Source organism: Panthera uncia, assembly GCF_023721935.1.
Source record: "Panthera uncia isolate 11264 chromosome C1 unlocalized genomic scaffold, Puncia_PCG_1.0 HiC_scaffold_4, whole genome shotgun sequence".
In the NCBI taxonomy this organism is placed as follows: domain Eukaryota; kingdom Metazoa; phylum Chordata; class Mammalia; order Carnivora; family Felidae; genus Panthera; species Panthera uncia.
Window position 1 is genome coordinate 63,524,069 of NW_026057585.1, and position 24,593 is coordinate 63,548,661.

The following is a 24,593-nucleotide window of genomic DNA, read 5'->3' on the forward strand; positions in this document are numbered from 1 at the left end:
GAGAGAGAGAGAGAGAGCGCGCGAGCACAAGCAGGGGAGGGGCAGAGAGAGAGGGAGGGTCCCATGCAGGCTCCACACTGCCAGTGCAGAGCCCATCATAGGGCTGGGCTCGAACCCACAAACTACGAGATCATGACCTGAGCCAAAACCAAGAGTCAGACACTTGGCCAACTGAGCCACCCAGGCACTCCTTGCTTGATGTAGTCTTAAACCATTACTTAATAGGAAAAATAGGATAAAACAAGTATGGGTCCCAACAATTTACTTTGGGCTTCCCAAGACAGATAAATGAGTAGCTTTACATGATTGGAAAGGACTAATCACAAAAATTAAGACCATGAATGAATTTCTACAGACGTTTCTTTAATTATCCCAAAATTTTAAGGTGAATTTCCCCAGAAAATACTTTTATAGTTATCGTGCCAATAAATACATGACCTTAGTAAAAAGTATACATTTAGTTATGCTTCATGTATTAAAAACTATAGAACTAGTATTTATGCCAAGAACACTATTTACAAAAGTTTCATCCATATTCTTACCTATGCCTACTCACTCTAAAGGCAGGAACATTTCTTTGGATTGAGTCAGGATCTCAATATGCTTTGTCCAGGAAAGGGGAAGGTTTGAAAATATAAAGCAAAAAAGAATATTGGCTCTTTGCACCCAAGAGAGGCCAGCCATTCAGAGTTGTTGTCAATAGAATAAAAGGAAATACTGACTGGAGCTCCTCTGGGTCAGTAGTTAAAATGTGATCAAAAGGAAAAAGAGCAGTGTGTGTGTGTGTGTGTGTGTGTGTGTATACATACATATATATATATATATATACACACACAGTACCATTGTATGTACAGTACCACTGTACCACAGTACAAAAAATGGCCAATACCATTTCATATATATATATATGTGTGTGTGTGTGTGTGTGTGTGTATAGTTTTATGGATCTTGATAAAAACATAAAACCACTTCCTTGAGAATTTTCAGAAATGAGATTCACCAAACTGCAGGAGCAGAAAAAACGTTAAGATTTAGAAACATCTCACTTTCCTGATGATGAATTTCAGAGCAGTTAGGTCACCTGCCCGAGGTCACACAGTTAATGGCACAGTCTGGACTAGGACCCAAGTTTCCTGACTTCCAGACGAGTGCTCTTTTTTTAAAAATTTGCTATACTATCTCTTATATGTCCTTAACCACTTGGAAGTATCCATAACCCTCTCTGCCCCACAATGTACCCCTTAGGGACAGTCAGAAGAACAGAATTCTGGACTATGTAGAATATTTAGAGCTACTGATGTAACAATGGATGAAACATTATGTCAAATAATGACTAGGCTAAAATTCATCTGAGGGTGGGGAGTAGAGAGGAAATACAAAAGAAGGAAATTCTGTAGACAATAATAAGAGAAGCACAAGAGGAAATATTATCCTCTTTTGTTATTTTATTACTGTTACTTTATTTTGTAGTTAAGTCCATATATTATATAAAACAGAACAGGAAAAATGAACAAATTTATAAAATAAATTGAAGTGTCTGGATGAAAAAAATACAAGAGCTTTGCCTTCTTGTCTATAGATCTCTTGATATGTTGTTGGTCTTGCACTTTAGATATCAAATAAAGATATCTAGCTTGAAACAAAAGCTGATATGCTACAAGGTTAAGCCACAGTTAGTTTGCTGGTAGGCCAGGAAATGACAGGTTTTCTAAATCTTATCCTTAAATATTGGCTATAACAAATGCTGATATGGCAAAATGCAAGCTTTTATCATCAGACAGCAAGAGGGAATCTTGAATTAATGAATGCAACTTACCTCCGAGTCTTCTGAAAGGAGGTGAAAAAATAAATACTGTATTTTACCAGTGTCCCCCCAAAAGCATTACTCTAAGCATGCAGGAGGATGCTGTGAGCAGCTACAACAGTAAGATCCAATCCAGAGGTAGGTTCAAGACCAATAGTAGGAGAGTGGTTGAAGAAATCCTCCTGGGGCCAGTACCATTTCATAGAATGACATTTTGTGCTGGGGAATGAGTCTATGGCCTATCTTGTTCTGACTCAAAAGAACATTCCTCACTTTAACCTTGCTGGAAACAGGTATTTTTGCACCTGCTATTAAGAACAGCTAGTATACAGGATAAGGCTGGCATAAAATTATTTAGCAAGCACATGCTAGCTATTCCAGTTTGAAATCTACCAAACTATAAAATTAACGGGGAAATAAAAAGTTGAAGATGGAGTTGTTGTTTCTCAAGATGGGGGAAAAATGTCTTACAAAAAGAGGGGATTAGGCACTCACTTAACTCTATATGGAGAACATCCTTCTCAGGCTAGGTAGAAGATGAGGAAGAGCATTACCAAAGGCTGACCAGGCCACTGGGAGACCAAAGGGAGAGGGAAAAAGGCATTTAGGAAGAAAGCTAGAAGAAAATCTTCTGGGTCTGACTAGGTAAGTGAATCTAAGGCAACCACACCAAAGATATGCTATCCACTATGCCAACATGGAGCTGGTGGCAAAATATCTCAAGACATTTTAAACCCAGAGAAATGTATGAAAAATATGTTAACCAAGCAAATTAACCAAACTTCCAAGGGTAAAATCTCCTCAGATCTGAAATCCAAGATACTCACTTTTCATTAATTCTCTGCATTATTAGAAAAAAATAAAAAGTAACAAATGTAAAGATTTGTTTTATTTCTACTGGGGGAAGAAGGAGGATAAATAGAACTGTTTTCCAATTTGCTCTCCACTGTATACACACATACCCACACACATACATACACATACACACACCAAAAATACTCCAACAAAAAACAAAACAAAAAACTGAGAATCAAACACCAAAACACCCTCAAACTGCACCAATACTTCGTATTTTGACCAAAAGAATAGATCCTGGGAGGAAGTGCAAAATGCAAAATCAAATGACCGAAAAATGCTGAACAAACAGCATTATTAATATACAAAATATTTATATTACTGAACTAGTAACAGTTGATGTTCTCCATGTCTGTAAAACTTTGGAACCACATAGCTGATTTGTTAAATCTAGTCCATGCCAGCTTCCAAACACCAGAAAAAATTTTTTAGTTAGCTTCATTCTTCGATGCCTCATCAAAATTTTCTACGAGATCTGGAAAAAAATAAAAAAGGAAATGAGTAAAAGATACAAGAAAAAAAAAAAAGTGGTAAATTAAATTCCTAACTTCTAACCCTAATAAAAACAAAATTGTTGCTACTAGAATTAGCCTGAAAACATATAGGACAAGAGGCAGAAATGAACTGGTGGCATTTCACTTATTAATAATGCTTCCTTTATCTGTTTTTTTTTTCTATCTCAAGCAGGCTCCACACTGAGTGTGGAGCCCAACACAGGGCTCGATCCCACGACCCTGGGATCATGACCTGAGCTGGTATTAAGAGTTGTATGCTCAACCGACTGAGCCACCCAGGCGCCCCTCATTTATCTGTTTTTAAAACAGTAATCCTAACGAAATGTAAGTCTTTTTTTAGTCTATGCAAACTACTAAGGTGAACAGCATTTTTATATGTCAATCATAATTCCCACAGAAATGTAACAATAACTAAGCAAATTTATAATCACAGTGATTCTAATTTAACAAACACAGGTAGCAGAGCTTTGTGTTACAATTTCTGATTCTAAGTTCTAAATGGGAGGGCTTTTTTTCTTTTTCATTAGATGTATCCATATTGTCGTGAATCAGTTTAAATTTATGAGCTTACCATCAACAAAAACTGAAACTCATTATACAATGAATTAAATGTGATAAACAGGCTGCTAAAAATCTTAAAGCTAAAGAAATGTCACTTACCTGGAACATCATCATCCTCCTCATCAATGTCTTCTGGTTTTGGTGCTTTGCTATCCAACACTACGAAAAGTTTATTTTAAAATTAGTCCTGAAGAATAAAGGCCTTCATAGAACACTTGTAATATTTATTCTTTCTGTCTAAATCTTATATAGTTGTTTGGAAAAAGCTAAAGATTGTCTGATCTAATACCATATTTTTTACTTAATAGTAAAATCAAAACTTTAACTTCATTAGGCATATACTAAATATAGCTGGCAATTTCAATGGGTAGTCAAGGTAAAATTTATATGAAAAATGAAATAATTCAGGATGAGTTGGAATAAAAACACATTACAGTTAATTTATTCTTTAAATTCCATATGCTCCAAGTCAAAAGTCGATATTCAAGACCTTTTCCATCTCTTTCGGTGTAAGAAAGTATCTAGCTACTGAAATAACAGGTTCTTTGATTTTTAGGGGTGAGAAGACACATTTGAAACCAGGACTATCTTGGAAATTCAGAACTTATGGTTGCTGCACCTATAGTACAATCAACAATATTAAACAAAAATATAGTTCTGTAATAACAGTATCTTCTTGTCATTAGTCAGAAGTGAATAGTAAATATTGTCCATAAATGTGGTCTGCAGATCCTGGCACCTTCCTTTTAGGTAATTACCTCTCATATCTGTATTACTACTGAAATGTATCTGAATATTCAGTATGCTACACTGCATAATTATTAAAGAAACAAACTCAAAAAATTATGAAACATATAAGCAAAGCAACATTTTTAAAAATAAAATTTACATGCAAGCAAATCCTTCCAGTATAAAATGGAAAACCTTTTAAATCATTAGGTTCTTTAAACAGAGGTGGAGAAGGAAAGACACTAAACTGAAATACCTACCTTGCCGAGGGAACTGTTCAGCTAACTTCCTAAGACTTGTTAAGCTGTCAGCACCAAGCTGACTTAATATTCCAGGAAGCATTTCTGTGATTGGTTTGGCTTCTGCATGACCAGTAATTGCAAAGGTGTTAGCAGAAAGGGAAGCTTGGACTTTGGGATTGTTGAAATGGATAACTGTCCCATCATCTTTAATCATGTTCACCTGTATGATCACAGAAGCAAAATGTACATCACATATTTGGTACAACTAAAACAGTATCTGTTTAAATAATGATTTAGCCAATTACATTTTTTTTTTTTTTAAACAATCCCAAGGTAGTAAGCAGTAGATATGGGTGGAAAAAGACCCTAATGACAAAGTAAAATGGTGCAGGTGGCACAGATTACATTTTATTATAGAATCTAGATTTTAAATTCAAAGACTTCTACTATGAAAAAGAAGTTTATGACCATATTTTAAAAATAATGGAAGTTATCAGCCAAGAACTGCCTTGTTAATGAAATTACCCAGTATCTTAATCAATTTACACTATCAAACTAAATTGGTACAGATACCATTTGGTGGGGTAGCATCTTACTTAGGCAACAGGTTGTAAAGGGGTAATGGCGTATGGTAAAAACAACCCCGGAAGATCCATAAAGAGCATCAGAAATTTAATCAGGTGTTTCACTCCTTTGAATACTTAATAAATTTACAAAAATTTCAACTTGTTCTCACCATGTCACTCTGTGAAAAGGATTTTGTCAGTTCCTCTAACTCCTAAATGTAGCTTCTCAACAACCTTTAATAACCCTTGTAAATGTCAAAGCTCTCCAAACTTGCCTGGCCACCTGAACATGCTTTATCAATTACCAGGAAATCTTTAAAACCATCCTCACATTCTTTCGGTAGCTTTCACCAACATGAATCAACTGTTTCAGATTTGATTTTATCCATTGCCTGGGACTTGCTGAAAAGGAAGGTTAAACATGTGCTATTTAAAATATTTTTCTCTCTCACTCATGTACTTTCTTATTTGTGTTTTAGTGGTGTTAAATTTGTATAAGTTAAAAGTGTAAATAATGTGATTCCACTATGTAGTTGATTCCACTTGGACAAGTTACCTTGGTGGTAACATGCTCATTATATAAAAAGGCTAGGAGAGTTAACTCTTGGCTAATTTAGAAGCATTTCATGATCCATCCAAAAACTACCCTTGTCAAAATCAAGCAGAGATGCTGTGTATTCTCCATGGTCAGTGGAAGTGGGCTTTTCTTCCTCAAAGGTGATCATCACCACTGATAGCATCAGAAAGGAAGGGGAACAAAGGGGCTTCTAAATTTCAGGAAAGACCTGGAACACAGAGAAAATAAAGGCATATCCCCTGGAAAATTATAACTAAGCTCCACAAATAATTTCCCAAATTTTCTCTGACAAAAATTACTATTTGAATTCTTTATCTTTCCCAGTATCGGTATTATACTTAAGGTTCCATTATGCATATTACACACAGTAAGCATTCAATCCAACTGTTCTGAACAAATACCATTATGAGTTAAAAATAATTTATACTGACTTTAGAAAAAGATAAAATTATATAGTTCTGAAGGTATAAGTTTAGGTAGAAAAGTTTTTAATGTTAAAGTGGCTGAAAATTTGGAAGAGGAACGGCTTGAGAAGGAGGTGGCATAGTGGATATGAAATGGGATGTTGTTCTGTATCTATCCTAGAATTACATAATTCTAGTATGGGAAATGAATAAAGATACGGTAGGACTCCATTTTCCAAATCAAGACCAAATCACATAATTTTAATAAAGGATTTCTACAATATTTCCAGGACTGAAAAGTCTGAAATATTAGCATTTGAGATATTTTTTATTTACAGATGTTAAAGTCATAAGAGATTTTGAAATCAATATTGTTCCAAAAGTCATGCCATATATTTGTTGAACTTAAGAGGTTTTCTAGTTCAAATCCCGTGAGAGAAATAAATACTAAAGGCAAGAGCTCTTGGCTAAGCAAATATTCAAGGATAAATAGTTACATGCAAACCTAGAACTTGAACCTGGGTTCCCAACTTTGTTTAGTTTCCTTCCTATGATGTCATTCTTTTATATTTTTTAAATGTTTTTAAAGTTTTCACTTTATTTTAATTCAAGTTAACATACAGTGTTATATTAGTTTCAGGTGTACAACATAGTGATTTAACATTTACATACATCACCTGGTGTCCATCATAGCAAGTGCCCTCCTTAATCCCCATCAACTATTTAACCCATCCCCCCATGCACCTCTCTAGTAACTATCAGTTTGCTCTCTATAGTTAAAAGTCTGTTTCTTGGTTGGCCTCTCTCCCTCTGCATGTGTCATTCTCATTCTTAAAATTGTTTATTTGCCTTTAAGAATTCAATTCTTTGGCCCCATGAAAGCTTGCCAGCAATTTATCTCAGAATATAGGCTAAGTGGAGAATGTAAAAGAAAACTGACACAGATATATGGATAATATATATCTTGCTAGCTACAAAACAAGAAGCTAACACAGGGCCAAAAAAAAAAAAAATCATGATTTTTCTTCTGTTCAAGCTTCTTTATCAAAGGCTAAATATTAAGTCATATCTTAGTAGTTTAAAATATGCTGAGTTTAGTGTGAAAAGCAGGATGAATTCCATCTCAGACTGTAAAACAGAAATAAATTTATAAATGGTTGTTTTAAATGGGGTTGCACAAAAGATGTAGCTTCATGAAGAGAAAGGTCCAGAAAGGGGTGAAGAATTTAGTTAAAATTTTTTAATGTTTTTATTTATTTTTTAGACAGAGAGAGACAGAGCATGAACAGGGGAGGGGCAGAGAGAGAGGGAGACACAGAATCTGAAGCAGGCTCCAGGCTCTGAGCTGTCAGCAAAGAGACTGATGCGGGGCTCAAACTCATGAGATCTCAAACTGTGAGATCATGACCTGAGCCGAAGTCGGAAGCTCAACCGACTGAGCCACCCAGGCGCCCCAAGTTTAGTTAATTTTAGAATAGAAAATGAAGTACTTTAAGTTAAAGAAGGCCAAAATATTTTATTTCTATCTACCATTCCTTCCTCTCTACTGAGCAAATAACATGATTATATAAGGCTTCTAGACTCAAGCTATTAGAAACTATCAAAGGATGAATTGTTGGGTTGAGCAAGATCAGTTAGACACTTCCCCTACCCTTTTAGAAGCAAAAGAAGGGATTAAGGACCTTGTTAAATTCACAATACAAATCGTACACATTTCATAAGGAGACTTCACCTTTTCCAGTTACCACTGCTTAGTCAGAATAAGTCATACATAGTCTATATACAGTGTAAAAATAAGGAGCAGACAAGGAAACAAAGACTATTAAATTAGCTACTGTGCCAGCACTCAGGTCCCTTTTCAATCTAACAACCCCTTATGTCAAAATGTTTTTTCCACTTTAACAGGTAGTTTAAGGTAAAGGATGCTACTTGAGCTATGGAGGAAGTAGAATTTTCTTTTTTTTTTTGTTTATTTATTTTTGAGAGAGAGAGCATACAAGCGAGCAGGGGAGGTGCAAGGGGGGGGATGGGGAGTGGGACAGAGGATCTGAAGCAGGCTCCGTGCTGACAGCAGAGAGCCCAACACAGGGCTGGAACTCACAGTGAGATTACAACTGGAGCCAGAGCCGAAGTCAAACGCTTAACTGACTGAGCCACCCAGGCACCGGGTGGTGCTTGGACAGTACTGATGTGTCTTGTAGTTATTAAAAAATGGTCTCTCATGCCTAGTACATTTACATATGCTGTTTTTACTGTTTAGAACCTTTTTGTGCTTCTCCACCTTGCAAATTCTCATTTATCCAAGACTTGAGTCAGATGCTTCTTTGTGAAAATTTAAGGTTGTTTATGCACTTTCTGTACTTCATGGGTATTGCAATTATATGGAATTGTCTTGTAGGATAATTGTGTTTGCAAGTCTTTGACCTTACTAGAAGGTAAACATCTTGCCATCAGAGACCATGCCTTACTAGACATAGTATGCCCCTAAGTGTCCAATACATAATAGTCACTCACATTTGCCAAATGAATGAACACCTCCAATACAATTTCAAATCTTGGATACTGTCAGAATTAAACTCCCCAAATGCTAGATGAGGGGTCATCTCAAGTTTTGGAAATAACTCCAGTAGTGGTCTTGATGAAAATGCCCAGAAACTGCTGAGCTGCATCTTTGGCTGGACTTTTCCCATTGTTTTGACTTTTCAGAATCAGCCTGAATGCCTGACAGAATTCAGGGGAATTTTAAGTCATTCCTAGCAACTGCTGGGTGGCCCCATTATGCTGCTATCAAAACCTTAACAACCCTTACCTTTGCTCACCTCTGAGTAGGGCATATATATTAATCACAGTAACCCTTCTAGCAGGTAAATTTGATGCTTTATTCCTACACAGCAGTAAATTGTTATGGCTCTAGGAGGCTCACAAAGTTATACTTGACTCTACATCTCTTAATGACAATTGCCCTCACAGTTCAGAAAGGAAGCTTAAATTCTTCCTTTTTTTTTTTTTTGTATCCAAGTCCCCACTAGGTCAGGTAGTTGCACTTCTGAGAATTGACAATTGTCTTAAAAATCAAGTTTTTCTGCTACTCCTTCTTGTATGTAGTAGCATTTATGTATTTATTTTTAAGATTTTAATTTCAAGTCATTGCCACATACAACATGGGGCTCAAACTCAGAACCCAGAGATCAAGAGTCGCATGCTTTACTGACTGAGCCAGCCAGCTGCCCCTGTAGTCGCATTTAAATGTTTATCAGGTAATTCACCCTTTATTGCCTTCCTCCTATATCTTAATAAGGTGAAATAGTAAACATTTTAAGAAGAGGACACACAAGTGTGGGGTTTTGTGAGGCTAAGGGATATACCAGTTTGAAGATTATGGGCTTGGGGCGCACTCTCATAAATCAGTATCTTTCACATTCAATGCTTCTAAGCTCAGCACCTGCTTATTTCTAAAGCATAATATGAAGCATAACCTACTATTGTTGATATGAGCTAAAGCTAACAGCTGTCATTAAACTGTATGATAAGCTAGGATCATTTTCTCTTATGTTCTGGTGGCAAGAGTCTGATGAGATGGGATTCTCCACAGCTATGCTATAGAGTAAGATGGCATAACCTTTTTGAAAAGCAATTTGGCAACATGGATGAAGAATTCTAAAATGTTCATGCTTGTTCAGCCAGTAACTACATTTCCAAGAATCTCTCTGAAGGAAATCAGAGATGAAGATACATATAATGTATATTGAAGTCCAACATATGGTTCTCTTATTATGAAAGCATTTAATGTACTATAAATTAAGAAATACTAAATTGTGGTATATCCATTTACTGAATATATGTAGACATCTACAGTGATGATTAAGAAGAGTTTTTTAATGATATGAAACAATTTTTATGATATAATGCTACTTGGGAAAAAAAAAGATTCCAAATTGTGCTTCCAGCTGTAGTCTCAAATATGTTAAAAATATATGCATATCAAGATGGGAAAGAAATGTAAAACTAATAGTAGTCCCTTCTGGGTAGTGGGATTATGATTGAATGTTAACGTTCTTCATATTTTCTATATACCTGTAATTTTCTACAATGATAATATATTTTCATATTGGAGGGGGGAAGCTATTTCAAAATCAGAAAATGTTCACCAACAGATGAATGGATATATGTGGTATTATCCAAACAATAGAATATTATTTGGCTATAAAAGGAGTGAAGTTCTGATACATGCTAAAATGTGGATGAACCTTGAAAACATTATGCTAAGTGAAGTAAGCCAGATACGAAAGGACAAATATTATATTACATGAAATAACTACAAGAGGCAAATCCACAGAGACAAAAAGTAGGTTAGAGGTTATCAGGGGCTGGGGAAGAGGGGATGGAAAGTTACTGCTTAATGAGTATAGAGTTTCTGTTTGGGATGATGAAAAATTCTGGAAATAAATAATGATGGTAGTTGAGTAACAGTGTGACTGTAATTAGTGCCACTGAATTGTACTTAAAAATGGTTAAAGTGGCAAATTTTATGTTATATTTTACCATAATAAAAAAAGTAGTAAAAAACAAAACACAAACCCAAAAGCAGGATCTTAAAAGATAAAGTAAGGCTGCTATGGAATAAGGTGAATGGGACATGGTGCTTCCCTTTTACTCTCCGGTACTCAGAGCTGTCCACCAATTGGTATCTGAGGCTCTAGTTGGAGGGAGAAGAAATTGTAGTGTAGAGTCACCAATAACTTTAGGTCTTCCTTTGGTACAAGTGGTTCAGGAAAAGTAAGACTCAGGAAGAAGAAAATATAAACAGTAACACTTATGTGTACAATTACAAAATCTACATTTCTTAGCCTTATGCGTTCTCCTGAGCTCCAGTTTCCTATGACTACCTTTTTAAAAAAAATTTTTTTAAGTAATCTCTATGCCCAACGTGGGGCTTGAACTCACAACCCTGAGATCAAGCGTCACATGCTCCACCAACTGAGCCAGCCAGGTACCCCAATGGCTAACTTCTTGAGAACAATTCCATCTCAAATAATCAATATCCCTTAAACTTAATAGACCCCAAACAAATTCATCATGGGAGCTAGCATGCTACAGACTATAAAATGATAAATAAACACAATCCCTGCTGTTAAGACTCTTATAATCTGGGGGGGAGGGGGGATGACACTAATTGGTGGTTAATAAGTAACCATTATATCCCACAATATGAGTTTGTCATAATAAATGTATTATAGCAGAGCAATTTAAGGTAAGGGCAGTGGAAGTATAGAGAAAAGGGTTGATTAATTATGCCTGGAAAGACAGGAAAAGTTTCATAGAGGCAGAATTATATCCTAGGTACAAGAGAAGATGTCCTCTGAACATAAAACTCTACAAAGCAACTAGGCCATCTGAATCTGAAATTCAGATTTTTGGTGATGTTTCTTACCAAATAAATCTGATAAAATTAATCATTTCCAAGAAATGCAACAGATCCCACTGTTTGATAGATTTAGGTTATCAGATGAAGACAGGTCACTATATTCAACCAGAATACCAAATAAGAAGCACATCCAAATACCTTCAAATGTCATAGAATATAAACCATTTTTAGAAATTTAGTCCTGGGTTATAAATCTTTTGGAGTCTGCCTAGGAATTCCCTCCAAAAACCTGGTTATTTACTTGGTTTTTGTATGAGACAGTCTCTGACACTCCCCTGCCCCTTACTTTTTGACAGCTGTGTATTTCTTTTTGGTAACATGTAAAAGAGATCTATAGATGACTAATTTATTACACCAAATCAATAAACTAGTGAATACATAAAAGACAAGAGATTCATAATCCAAACAGTCCTTCAGTTTTTAAAGTTTCTGAAGACATAAATTAAGCTTTGAGGGGGGGAAAATCGCCAACACCAACAGCTTAGAAAGTAAGATTAAAACTTTACTTGGCAGAAGTACATTCCATGAGTTTTTGGAACCCACCGTCAATCTTCCTCTTCCCCACCCAACAGACTGAGTACTTTCTACTTGTTTGATGTTTTGAATGTCTAAGTACAGAAAACATAGTAATATTATTTTTGTTCTACAACAATGACAGTGGTGTCTTATCTTTTTGAAAGTTTTTATCTGCTTTTCTTAAACTGCCAAAAAACAAAAAGACAGCATATTCCTCACAGTTCAGCACTTTTTTTTTTAATGTTTATTTTGAGAGAGAGAGAGAGGGAGAGAGAGAGAGAGGAAGAGGGAGAGAGAGAATCCCAAACAGGCTCTGTGCTCTCATCACAGAGTCTGACATGGGGCTCATTCTCATGACCACAAAATCAGGACCTGAGCCAAAATCCAGATCAGATACTTAACAGACTGAGCCGCCCAGGTGCCCCCTTGCATTGTTTTTATTTTAACAGTAAACTCTATAGTTTACTGTTTATGAGTTCAAGCCCTGCATTGGGCTCTGTGCTGACAGTGCAGAGGCTGCTCAGGATTCTCTCTGTGCCTGCCCTCATCCCCTCTGTCTCTCTTTTTCTCTCAAAATACATAAACTTCTTAAAAAATAATAATAAAGTAAAATCTACACCCAAAGTGGAGCTCGAGTCACACGCTCTACTGACTAAGCCAGCCAGGCACCCCGGAGTTCAGCACTTTGAAACAAGTTTCAAACATTGTTTGAAACTAAAGAAACTAAAGATAACAAAATTGTAATCAGTAATGTGTTTCTTCTATTCTAAGATATATTTTTTTCACATCTTTGTGTTTCTGAAAACTTCTGTACATGTTTTCATGTTTACATTGAATGCAGTAGTTTCTTTTCTCCCTCTGAAGAGCTGTTTTTAAACCCAGTATGTGTCATCATTTTGTTTAAAAAATTTTCTTGAAAAAAAACTCTACTTTAAATATAGTAACAAAAAACATGATGTTTGAGGCAAACCATGTTATATATAGTAAACTAGATATTCCTACACAAAATCTGCAAAGTGTTATATAAAGTACGAATATTTTAGTTCTCAAAAAAAATCAATTTTAGAAAGAGGGAGAAGTACGAAAAAAGTAAAACTCCTTCCCATCTTAGGTTCAAATACTCAGAAATTTTATACCTGTTACCTTGCATTGTTAATTATTTTTATACATATTTTCTCTGTATAATTAGTCTGTGAGGGCTGGAATACATCTCTCTCTCACACACACACACACACACACACACACACACACAGGGTAGGGGTGCAATGAAAGTAGTAATGCTTATTATGTAGCATTAATTTTCTGTGAAATGTTTTGGAGCTATGACTCCTCAAAAGGTTAGAATTGCATCAGTAGTACCAACAAAAAGGAATTCACACTGCAGTTTAATAAATGCTATAATGAAAGTATATTATATAAAAGTATATTATGTAAAATAAAAGTATGTTACGAAGGCACATAGGAAAGGCATCTAACCCTTCTTTACACAAGTGTATATGGGTGCTAACAAGAAGGTTTCTGGAAGAAATAATGTCTGCATTAAGACCTGAAAAAAAGAGAAACAGCAATGTCCTTGGAAATACTGTTGGGGATTTATCTGTTATGGTGTAACTAATGAATTTCTCCATGGTAGGTGCTCAATATTACAGGGCATAAGGTGGGAAGGGGGTGGGTGTTGATGGACAGGGAGATAGGAGGAGAGGAAAAGGCCAAGAGTGGATATAAGACAGTACAACTAAAAAGACCAAAAGCAGGATAAATTGATGAACAGAATGAACTCTGGTTTTAACACACTTTAGTTCAAATCTGGAATCCAATACTTACTAGCTATGTGATCTTGGGCAGGTACCTAATTCTGTCTCAGCTTTCTCATCTGTAGCCAACAACTGATTCAAAGAGATATTGTGAAGCTGAAATGGGATAATTTGTATTTGTCTAGTTAACCAATTAGTTTCCCTACTAGATCATAATAAGTTCCACTACTGCCTAGCAAGTCCTTGGCAAAATGTTTGGCACACAGTAGATGTTCACTAAGTGTTGACTATCATTAAATATTTTATTAAGAAAATTTCAACTGCAGTAATACCATCAACTCAGCACAGCATTGTAACAAGTTTAGCTGTATACTGAAAAAATCAAAACTGTTAGTTGACTGATTTCCTTATTTTATTATAAAACATTTATAAAATTAATGCTATCCAACCATGAAAAGTTTTATTAATTATAAGAACCATAAAGTGTCCCAAATCTGAACAAAAACAAACATTTAGAAAAACATGCCCTTGAGGGTGCCTGGGTGGCTCAGTCAGTTAAGCATCTGACTCTAGATTTCAGCTCAGGTCACGATCTCATGGTTTGTGGGATGTAGCCCTGCATCAGGCTCTGGACAGTATGGAGACTGCTTGGGATTCACTCTCTCCCTCTCTCTCTGCCCCTCCCCTGCTCACACTCTCTCTCTCAAAATAAACTTAAAAAAAAAAAAAAAAAGACAAACATGCCCTTGGAGATATTACACAGTTAAATCTATACATCATGGCGGTATAAATGGAATCTTTTCCTCTCTAAAGAGTTATTTTTCAACCAAGGGTGACTTTGTCCCCCCGGGAATATGACAAAGTCTGAAGATATTTTTGGTTGTCATAACTGGGGGGAGGGTTTGGGGGGGGCTTACTGGTATCTAATGGGTATAGGCCAGGGATGCTGCTAAACATCCTCCAATGCACAGGACAGTTCCCTCAATAAAGAATTGTCTGATTTAAAATATCAGTAGTGCTGAAGTGGTGGGGTGGGGTGGGTGGTAGTTGGAGAGTAGAAATGTAGGCGAAGACGGAAGACTGCCAAAACACTTATAAATTCAAGTTGTTTAGGTTTAACATTATTAGAGTTATTGTCTATTATTGCAGCTTATTGTGTATTTTTTTTTTTAGAAAAGAAGACAGCAAGCTGGGGAGAGGGACAGAAGGAGAGAGAATCTTTTTTTTTTTCATTAAAAAATTTTTTTTATACATTTATTTTTGAGAGAGAGAGAGAGAGACACACACATAAAGCATGAGTGGGGGAGGGGCAAAGAGAGAGGGAGACACAGAATCCAAAGCAGGCTCCAGGCTCCAAGCTGTCAGCACAGAGCCCGACGTGGGGCTCGAACCCACAAACCATGAGATCATGACCTGAGCTGAAGTCGGATGCTCCACCAACTGAGCCACCCAGGTGCCCCTAGGAGAGAATCTTAAGCAGATTCCATGCTCAGTGCGGAGCCTGATGTGGGCCTTGATCTCACAACTGTAAGATCATGACCTGAGCCGAAATCAAGAGTTGGACGCTTAACCAACTGAGCCACCCAGGCACCCCACAAATTGTTCTTTTTTACCAAGCTTTAGATTTTTTAAGAGAGGCTGAGATTTTTTTTTTCTCTCATATATACCCCAGATAAAGAGAATGATCTCTCTGAAAATTATTTTAGGTCAATAAAGATATATAAAAGTTTTCAATAACTCAGAAGGAAAAATGCATATAAAATGCTTAATTTCAAGACTTGCAAATGAAGTTCTTATCTTTATCAGAGTAAGAATGCACAGGCACATCAAGCTAAAAGGAAAAAAAGATACATGTGGCTTACATTTTCTACTACTTCAGTATACTAATTTTGAAAGTACAATGCAGAATTAAATAGTGTAGTAATATTTATTCATACATGCATATTAGAAGGAACATGTGGCCATTTCACTGCCTTTTCTTTGGTACTCTGCTATTTCTTAGTGATCCTTGACTCCACATTATTTCTGATCTGTTTTACAGCACGTGTGCATTAACAATCTGTTAAAAATTGTGGGGTGGTACCATACAAAGTAATAATATCATTAAGTATAATTTAAACATTCAATGTAATTTATGGCAGTGAAAATTTAAACATTGATTACTATGGGAAATGAATCATCAGGCAGAAGTGACTCTAGATGGTAACAGATCACAAATAGTTGATGTTATCATCATTTTTCTTGAGTATCTTTTGAAATAACATCAGTCTTTGGTTTCATATTTGAGAAAAGCAGTATCACCAACATATAATAAAATGATTTAAAAAATGTAGCCAATAATTTCTGGAAAGGGTCTAATAAGAAATCCAATCCATGAAAGGCTATTACTAGAGCTTCTTGGCTGAGGTAATTAAAGAGATATTGTTGAGTAGAAAGGTGCTCTTATGGGAAAAAAGTCCACCTTATTTGAAGAAATCTTGGAGTTTCTTTATTTCTATATTATTAGAAAAAAATGTTACTTTGCATGAAAATTCAAGAGTAGTTCCATAATTTTGTCATATGTGCAAATTCTGAGTCCAAAAAGTATGATGAATTCCTTAACCGTCCACTAAAATTATTTTTTTACAATCAGCCATTTTTATACAATCGGCAAATTCAACAGCTAGTTCTTCAAAGCTACCTGAGTGACAACATCAGATTCTTCTAAGCTGATATTTTACATTCAAAAAGTGTGGATATTTGTGAATGTGCCATATGTCCACACAATTTAACAATTTACAAAATGACCGTACCTCTTCAATACCAGCTATATTATTCACAGCCAGTTTTTTTAGAGAACTCTGAAGTTTTTTGTCATCAGCTGTAGCTGTTCTATGTACCACCTTCTTCTTTCTGCGAGCTGTACCCTGAAAAATAACCAAACAGAAGTGTTAAGATGCTTGCATCTGGTAACTGCAGTCACATAACTTCCTATTCTAATTAAAATCCATGTAAGAAATTGCTGACTTAATAGTAACAACTAAGAAGACTTTTCAGAATTGTGATTGTCAACCTAACCCAGATTTCTGAGGGTCAGTTCTAGCCAGTTCTTATTCTCTAAATATCCATTTATCATTTCAATGTTTCAAAAGTTTTCTAATAAAAATAATTTATAACTTCAAGGTAATTTAGTGTTTTATAACAACTTCCAAACATTACAAGGAATGTTTTTTTACAGTACCTACCACCCCCTGACAATAAAATTAAGTCTAAAGATATTCTGAAATTTTGAAGATTCTGACATAATTAAGCACCAAATTTCTACTATATGACTGTTGTAGATTCCTAGAATCTAGGAATGAAAAAGACAAAGTTCTTACTTCAAGGAGCATACATGAGAGGGAAAAGTCAATAAATACATAAACAAATCAGATCCTTTCAAATGGGATAAGGGTAGTAAGGGGAAAAAAAACAGTGATAAGAATATTTATTGGGTGAGGGCAAAGCACTATTTTATTAGAATGTTCAGTGAAGAGGTGACATTATGAGCTGAGACCCATGGGAAGATCTAGGGGAAGAGTGATTCAAGCAGAATGAAACAAGAGTGAACCTATTGTTTCTACAGAGAGAAAGCAGGTCAGTTATGGCTAGAGCAGAATGAACAAAGGAGGAGGAAGAAAATGCAGTCAGAAAGACAGGCAAGGGCCAAATCATGTAGCCTAGAATGCCATGGGCAGCAGGTGGATTTTACTGATTGCAATAGGAAGGTTTTAAGCATGGGAATGATTTGATCTCATTTATGATTTTTATTATGATTTTTACAGATGACTGAAGTTGCTGTAGAAAATGGACTACAATGAGATCAATCAGGAAGCTACTGTAGCAGTCTTGACGAGAGATGAGGGTTCTGGCAATGGAGATGGTGAGATCTTAGACTGTCAGAAGAACCAACATACTAATAGACCGGATGTGGGATATGAGGAAAAAAGGAATCTAGAATGATGCTTAGAAATTTGGCCTGAGCAAATAGGTTTAAAATTACACTATTCACAAAGACAGAAAGAGCTCATTTCTAAATGGATACTTTGAAACTCTTAATATAGATTTCCATTGAAAAGTTATTTAAAATAATGGATTAAATTCCTGGGCCAATTTACAAAAATGTAACCTACAGCAAAAATAAAACATTACCAAAAGAAGCCTATGTCTTGAGGGCTAAATCTTTCTGACACCTGGCAGGAGTAAGGGGAAAGGAAGAGAGATTTCATTCTCGGGGTAGTTCCCGCAGTAGTCAGGGAACCAGCCTTATACAGTAGGCAGGGACTACCGTCTCAGCAATGCTGATGGGAGTGAAAGAGAGCTCTGTGAGTAGCAGCAGAGGATGTGACAAAATCCAGTTGCTGGAGGATGGACTAGGAGGACTATTTTCATAGATCCTCGTTTATTTGTGAAACATTCCTGACTCAGGGAAAGCTCAATCGCTTGCTCAAATGAAATGATCCTCAGTACCTCAAATTCAATATGTCTAAAAGCTTACCAGTCCACCAAACTATTCTTCCTAGATTTGTAGCTGGTAGTACCACCATATATTTAGTCTTTAAAACCAGAAATCTGGGGGTCATCCCTCCTCTGTATTCTGAGTCATGTCAATTCCAACTCCTAAATTTGTGTTCCATATACTACAGCAGCAGCCTTTCAATCGTTCTCCTCTATGCCAGACTTCTATTTCATTTCCATTTTCCATGTTGCTAGCACCTACCTTTCTAAAATGACTATTCTTCTTAAAATCTTTCAATAGTTGCCCCTTGCCTATAGGATAAAATCCTAACCTCCTTAATATGGCATATAAGACTATGATTACCTGGTTGTTTAGTTTCCTATCATTCTTTATCCATTGGATAGTCTAAACTCTAACTGTACCAAACTAAAACAAGCCATTCCATTAAGCACCATGTTATCTCAGCATCTTAGGTGCCTTAGCATGTATGAGAATAACAATCCCCTCGTCACCTCACACCCTCACCCTCACCAGTCTACCTAGTGATAAATTCTTGTTTGTTTTCCAAATCTCGGCTCAGTGATGACTTCCTTGTCCCTCCTAGGCAAAAGCACCTTGTACTTCATTTTAACATTTACTACCCAGTAGTGTAACTGTGAGCACGTCTCTCTTCCAAGCTTAGCTATGTCAAGAGAAGAAAACCCTGACTAGGTTATCTACTATGTGCCAAGCACATAGTAGGTGCTCAGTAAACTAGTTAAATGAATGAATGTATGAACCATCTGGTTTAAAATGTGTAACAGTGAGGTGCTGCATCAAGCTCTTCCAGGTATATTCTATGGTTCCTGAATATCCCTAGTTTTTTCATTTGTACATTGCATTAGACTTGATGCTACCATGTAACTACTTTAGTTACATGAGTATGTTAATATGACTCCAGAGTCCTATACCTGTGTCACTATGGAAGAAGGAGAAAGTACTAGTCACTTCTTTCCTTCCCCTTTTATCTCCATGCTTAGGAGTTGTGGTAATCATCAAAGTAAATGACAGGTAGAGTTGCTACATAGTGTCCTACCTACCTCCTTCCAGGTCTGAGCTAAGTACTATTTCTTTTCCTTTTACAAATATTGTACTAGGCAGACATAAGGGCAGAGTATTCTTCTTAAGCCTGGGGCAAGAGCTGAAGGGAATCAAAGATTCTCAGAACAAGCTTTTCTTTGGGCTTCAAAATACATGGAATAAGAATGTTCATGCTTATATTGACCAACAAAGAACAGACAGGAATTTGGGAGGAAAACCCAGCAATGAAAAAAGTATAATCAGTCTGAGCATCTCCAGTTAAACCACTTATAAGCCTAACTGTACAAATAGGTGTATCCAGTCAAGATAAGGTAACCTCAACATCTGGGATGCCCTGTAAATGAGTCTAACATAATAATAGCTCTCATTTATTAAGTATCTATTCTGTGCCAGATAGGTGTTTTATAAGTATTACTCTAATATTTAGATGTATCTTATGCAGGATTTTTTCTATTTTGCACATGCGAAAATGGAAGCTTAACAAGGTTGGGTAACTTGTTCATGTCACATAACTACCAGATGTTAAGAGGATTCAAACAAAGGTGGCTATTAACATTGCACCACCAGAGAGAGAAGTCTTCTAGTTACCTATATTAAATCTAGACAAGTTTTTTCAAATTGGAATGTGGTTTGATCTTGATTGTTGAAAAGATTTTGGATTTTCAATGACCACAAATCCAAAATAATACTACTTTCTGATAATACATTTTCCTATCAATTTTTCTTATGCCACACTCACCTTGCCCCCTATCCGGACCTGAGCCTGAAGTTTGGCTAACTTTTCTTGATTCATGCTGTTGGTAAATCTAGGGGGGGAAAAATACATTTGTTAAAATCACTGTTTTACCAAAATAAAATAACTGTTTATGCAACAGTACCTTCTGGTTCACTAGGCTTGCAATAGGCATTACCACTGTGATCATATTAATACTGTCTATATAGTCTTAATAAATATTAATAACTTGTTCTCGCTTCATAAACCAGATATTAAGAGAATGAAAATTAAATAAAACCACCAGGGAGTCAAATACACAAACATAAAATAGAATAGGATTCAAAGTTACCTATTTGAGGATCCCTCCTTAAATGTATAATTCAGTTCTTGGGCATTCAGTAAAACCTAACCAATTAGAAAATCTCTATAGACAAGCCAGTTTTTCCCCCATAGGTTTTTACAACAGAGAGCAGTTACCAAATGTTACCAGCACAACCTTTAAGTAGATTTTTTTCTGTCAAATAATAAATGAGCCATAAATAACCTTGTGCCCATAAATAGAAAACAAAAACAAAAACAAAAACAAAAAAAAAAAAGAAGAAGAAAAAGCAGGACAAAGAAGAAATTCAACAATAGGCTCTCTAGCTGTCAAGATATGAGGGAGTCACATCTTCTATTCAAGGTCAGATGGTATGTTAATAACAGGAAAAGAGAGCCAGATTTTCAGACATTAAGCACTTCAGCAGCCCTTTCCACAGAGTTCATTCAATACCTTGCACTGATATAGTATGTCAGACTTGTCAAGATATTCTTGCACACTGGGTAAAATTCCTCACTGCACAATTTGACAAAAACATCTCTGCTACATTAATACTAAATTTTTGTGAGTGCTTAGTGGGGAGGAGAGTCTTAGAAATAGCTTTTTTAAGGCCAATTTTGATTTTGAAAACTCTTAAGAAAATTATAAAGCCATAAAACCTAATCTGGTCAGTGATATTCCTGACTAGAGAAAAAAAGTTAAGTTTATAATGGGTTGTAACATTCCACACTATATAAACAAATAAAAGCCAAGGTTAAAAGTCTTGTTTTACTTGTTCTGTGGAACAACAGATCATTACCAAGATGTGAGAGAGGGAATAAAGGCTGTTCTCAAACCTTTTTTGGCCAATTCTCTAACCTCTTTATAATTATCATTCACATGAAAAAGATAATGTCTTCATTTGAGAGATGAAAGAGAATAAAGATTATATAAGTACTAATTGTTCTGTTTTCTGACACTACTGGAGCACTAACCTGTGTGTGTGTGTGTGTGTGTGTGTGTGTGTGTGTGTATACATATATATATATACATACATACACACATACATACATACATACATACATACATATATGCATGCTTCAAGGCCAAATAAAGTCCAGTTCCCAAATAACATTCAGAATTTATAGTTCCTCAATCTTTACTCAGCACTGTATCACAATGCTCAAGCAGCTAAAAACACGCTGTTACAGGAGGAGTACAAAGCCAGAAGGCTTAGGTGTAGGTCAATCTCAACTCTGCCAGACTTAATTAAATTTGCTGATGCAAATCCCAATGTCTATACTCAATATCCATAGAAGAGGACCAATATTCACTTTTCTCAAAGGAATGTGGCCATGAAAGTATAGTGAACTTAGTATAGAGCCTAAGGAATTTTTTTTTTTTTACAAAAAAGGGAGGAAGTGAAAATATTAGAACTAGATACAATGTAAACCTTAGGGGCTCTTCTGCATTTTGAAGTAACAATCCCCAAGAAAAGAGATGGAAAACAAGAGAATGAAGTCAAGATAAAGAGTCTTGACTTGTTTGAAACAAAAGCAAAAACAAAATTAACTCTTTACATCAATGTGTTGATGAAAGAACAGATTTCCATTCCAGGTAATCAGTGTAACAGAAAACTTGTTCCCAAGAATTATCTCAGAGAAAAAGCATTTTAGGGAGGTTCTCAAAGGGGAAGGGGAGAAAGAAAGATGGTCCTTTGTCTATTAGCAGGTTGGGGTATGTGGAATTGAAGGAGAAAAGAGGACTGGACTCAGTCTATGAGAGATGAGGTGTTAAGCTCAGAATCTGGACTAGACCTCAAAGATCACCTGGCTTAATTCCCTATTCTTCGACCAACCTTTACTTCATTGTACCCATTATTCCTGTCTTGTATGTGAGGCCATCTCAAATACCTGCAAGCAGCAGCGGGTATAAAAAAATTATGAACAAATAAAACAGTTCACCTCCCTCCTAATTTAACAGATTTGGAAATGAAGGTCCAGAAGGGACAAGTCACTTCCTAGACCCAAAAGGAAGAACTTCCTAAGAACATAAATTACTGCGTTCTTCCTTGGGGATCCTAGGATCAGTTAGCCCTTTACTCAAGGACTCAAGAAAAGTGTAAATAATGAGGTTCTGATCAATATTTATTGAGTGCCTAAGTTCCAAGCATTATGCTAGGCACTTTCTTTTTGTTTACACAGATAAAATAATTTCAATCCTTTGTCCTGACTTTTTATTATGTGGGGTTCCTCTAACAGAGGCACAAGTTTTGTAATCAAAAGGATCAAGGTTCTACCCCTTAAGACTTCAGAAAGGTATTTTACTTTCTGAACTTGTGTTCGTTCTGTATTAGAAAAGGTTTAACACTACACAATTCACAGGGCTGTTTTAAAGGTTAAAGGTTAAGTTAACAAGCACAGGGTATGGTTCACAGTATATATTCAAAAACTGGTAACTATTGTTACCACTCCCGAGGGAACATCTATGGTATAAGTGAAAGAACGTGGGAACGGAAGTTGAAACCGCCATTCACTAGCTGTGTAACAGGGTGCCCGTCGGTCAATCATCTGTTTCCTGACAGCCTACTATGCATCAGGCAGTTTGATGGGGCTATCGAGATGGACAAGGCAATGTCTCAGGGAATCAGAATTGTAAATACTGCCATTGCGAGGTGAACAGAGCTGCAACGGAATTCAGTCCCAAGCGCTTGGGGGCCGGGGGCTGCTAACCTCAGTTTCCCTATCTGTAGAGTGGGACGATCAAACGAGATGACAACAGATAGGCTGTTGTCACAGCATTGTTGTTGTGAATAGAGTAACAGGAGAGAGGCGGGGGTAACCCGCCTCCTGGGACTGGATCTGGGAGGCAACACCGCGGGTCCCCGCTCGCCCCCATAGGGGGCGATGGTGCTGGGGACCTTCCCTCAGGTGCCGACCCCCAGCTGCGCCGCCGGTAACCGACAAGCCAAACCAGCCGCCTCCGCCCCCACTCGGCCCGCCACGGCGGAAGTGGCAGCCCGAATGGTTGGCGGGTGTCGGGAAAAGAGGGCGGGGGGAGACCGTGCGCAGCGGCCTATGGCCGTGGAGTGGCGGGACCGCCGGGGGTCTCACCTGAAGCAGGGAGGGTCCTCCAACAACAGCACGCGGCAAGAGCAAGATGGCTGCCTCAGTCGAGACAGAGAAAGACGACGGCAGCAGCGGCGGCGGGAGCGGGGCCCACGTGACACAACCGGCTCCGCCTCTCTTTCTCTCTCACCAGAGCAGCCTATCGTGGAGAGCGCATATACGAACTACAAAACCCAGCCTGCTCTGCGCCTGCCAATAGAAATGCGGCAGGTGCAGGTGGCCGCACTGCATTCTGGAGCCTGCAGTCTCCCGAGGATTCCATTGTGCCTACAATTTTTTAAGGGTACTAATAAAAAAGAGGTGTGTATTTTTGTTTGAGGGGTGTACTTTTGTCTCATGTCTTTCACTACTCATTAAGTACGCACTGTCGGAGTCAACTAGTGCGGACTCACTAGTGTATTGATTCAACTAGCTTCTACTGGGAGGAGAGACGGGAAATTTTACCGTTTGTTATGTAAATCAGAGGAAAACTTGAGGAGAAATACTCAACCCACAAAGTTTAAAAACAAGTCAAGTAGATTTAACCAGAAGAAGTTTTACGCTTTAAATGTCTGCAGTGACTTTTGTCCTCGTTCCCTGAAGATCTGGGTCAGTTTTGCAATAAGGGATTCGAAATTTGGTTTTCTGGGAGCTTGCATCGGTTGGTTGCATCATCCCAGAGTGGACGAATTGCGGCTGCAAGGAAAAATAAGGTCCAGCGCTGCTTCTCCAGCAGGAAGGGGCATTCTTGCAAGGCACGAGACAATACACTGCAGAACAGGTTTGCCAGGTCTCCTCGTGACCAGAGCAGGAACCTAAGAATGAAATCGCGTAGTCTAGGTTTTTGGGGTTTTTTTTGTTTTGTTTTGTTTTGCGGAGGAGGAAAGGGGAGGCCAATGGGCAACGCGCCCACTGTAGGGAGCAGCTGACTTCACCGATCAATAATTCGCGTTGTGAATATTAAGTGC

General features: G+C 37.0%; 1 protein-coding gene across 2 annotated transcripts; it reads right to left on the reverse strand.

Annotated features, from left to right (window-relative positions):
* Positions 1 to 2,540: 2,540 nt before the first annotated feature.
* On the reverse strand, positions 2,541 to 23,756 carry BTF3L4 (basic transcription factor 3 like 4). Of its 2 annotated transcripts, XM_049617187.1 has the most exons (6): positions 23,632 to 23,756; positions 20,245 to 20,311; positions 16,741 to 16,854; positions 4,725 to 4,926; positions 3,835 to 3,894; positions 2,541 to 3,134 (listed from the first exon to the last, which is right to left on the reverse strand). In XM_049617187.1, the coding sequence occupies exons 2-6, from the start codon at positions 20,296 to 20,298 to the stop codon at positions 3,088 to 3,090; spliced, it is 477 nt and encodes a 158-aa protein (XP_049473144.1). In that variant the 5' UTR covers positions 20,299 to 20,311; positions 23,632 to 23,756; the 3' UTR covers positions 2,541 to 3,087. The 2 variants fall into 2 exon arrangements, with proteins under 2 accessions (XP_049473144.1, XP_049473145.1); XM_049617188.1 differs by lacking the exon at positions 20,245 to 20,311 and having other exon boundaries at positions 23,632 to 23,744.
* Between the last annotated feature and the right edge of the window lie 837 nt (positions 23,757 to 24,593).

Coding starts and splice junctions, on each gene's coding strand:
- BTF3L4 (XM_049617187.1), bottom strand. CDS start 20,298: ATGAATCAAGAAAAGTTAGCCAAACTTCAGGCTCAGGTCCGGATAGGG. Junction 4,927..16,740: donor ATATAGCTGGTATTGAAGAG/GTACGGTCATTT, acceptor GTGATCATACAG/GTGAACATGATTAAAGATGA. Junction 3,895..4,724: donor TGAACAGTTCCCTCGGCAAG/GTAGGTATTTCA, acceptor AACTTTTCGTAG/TGTTGGATAGCAAAGCACCA.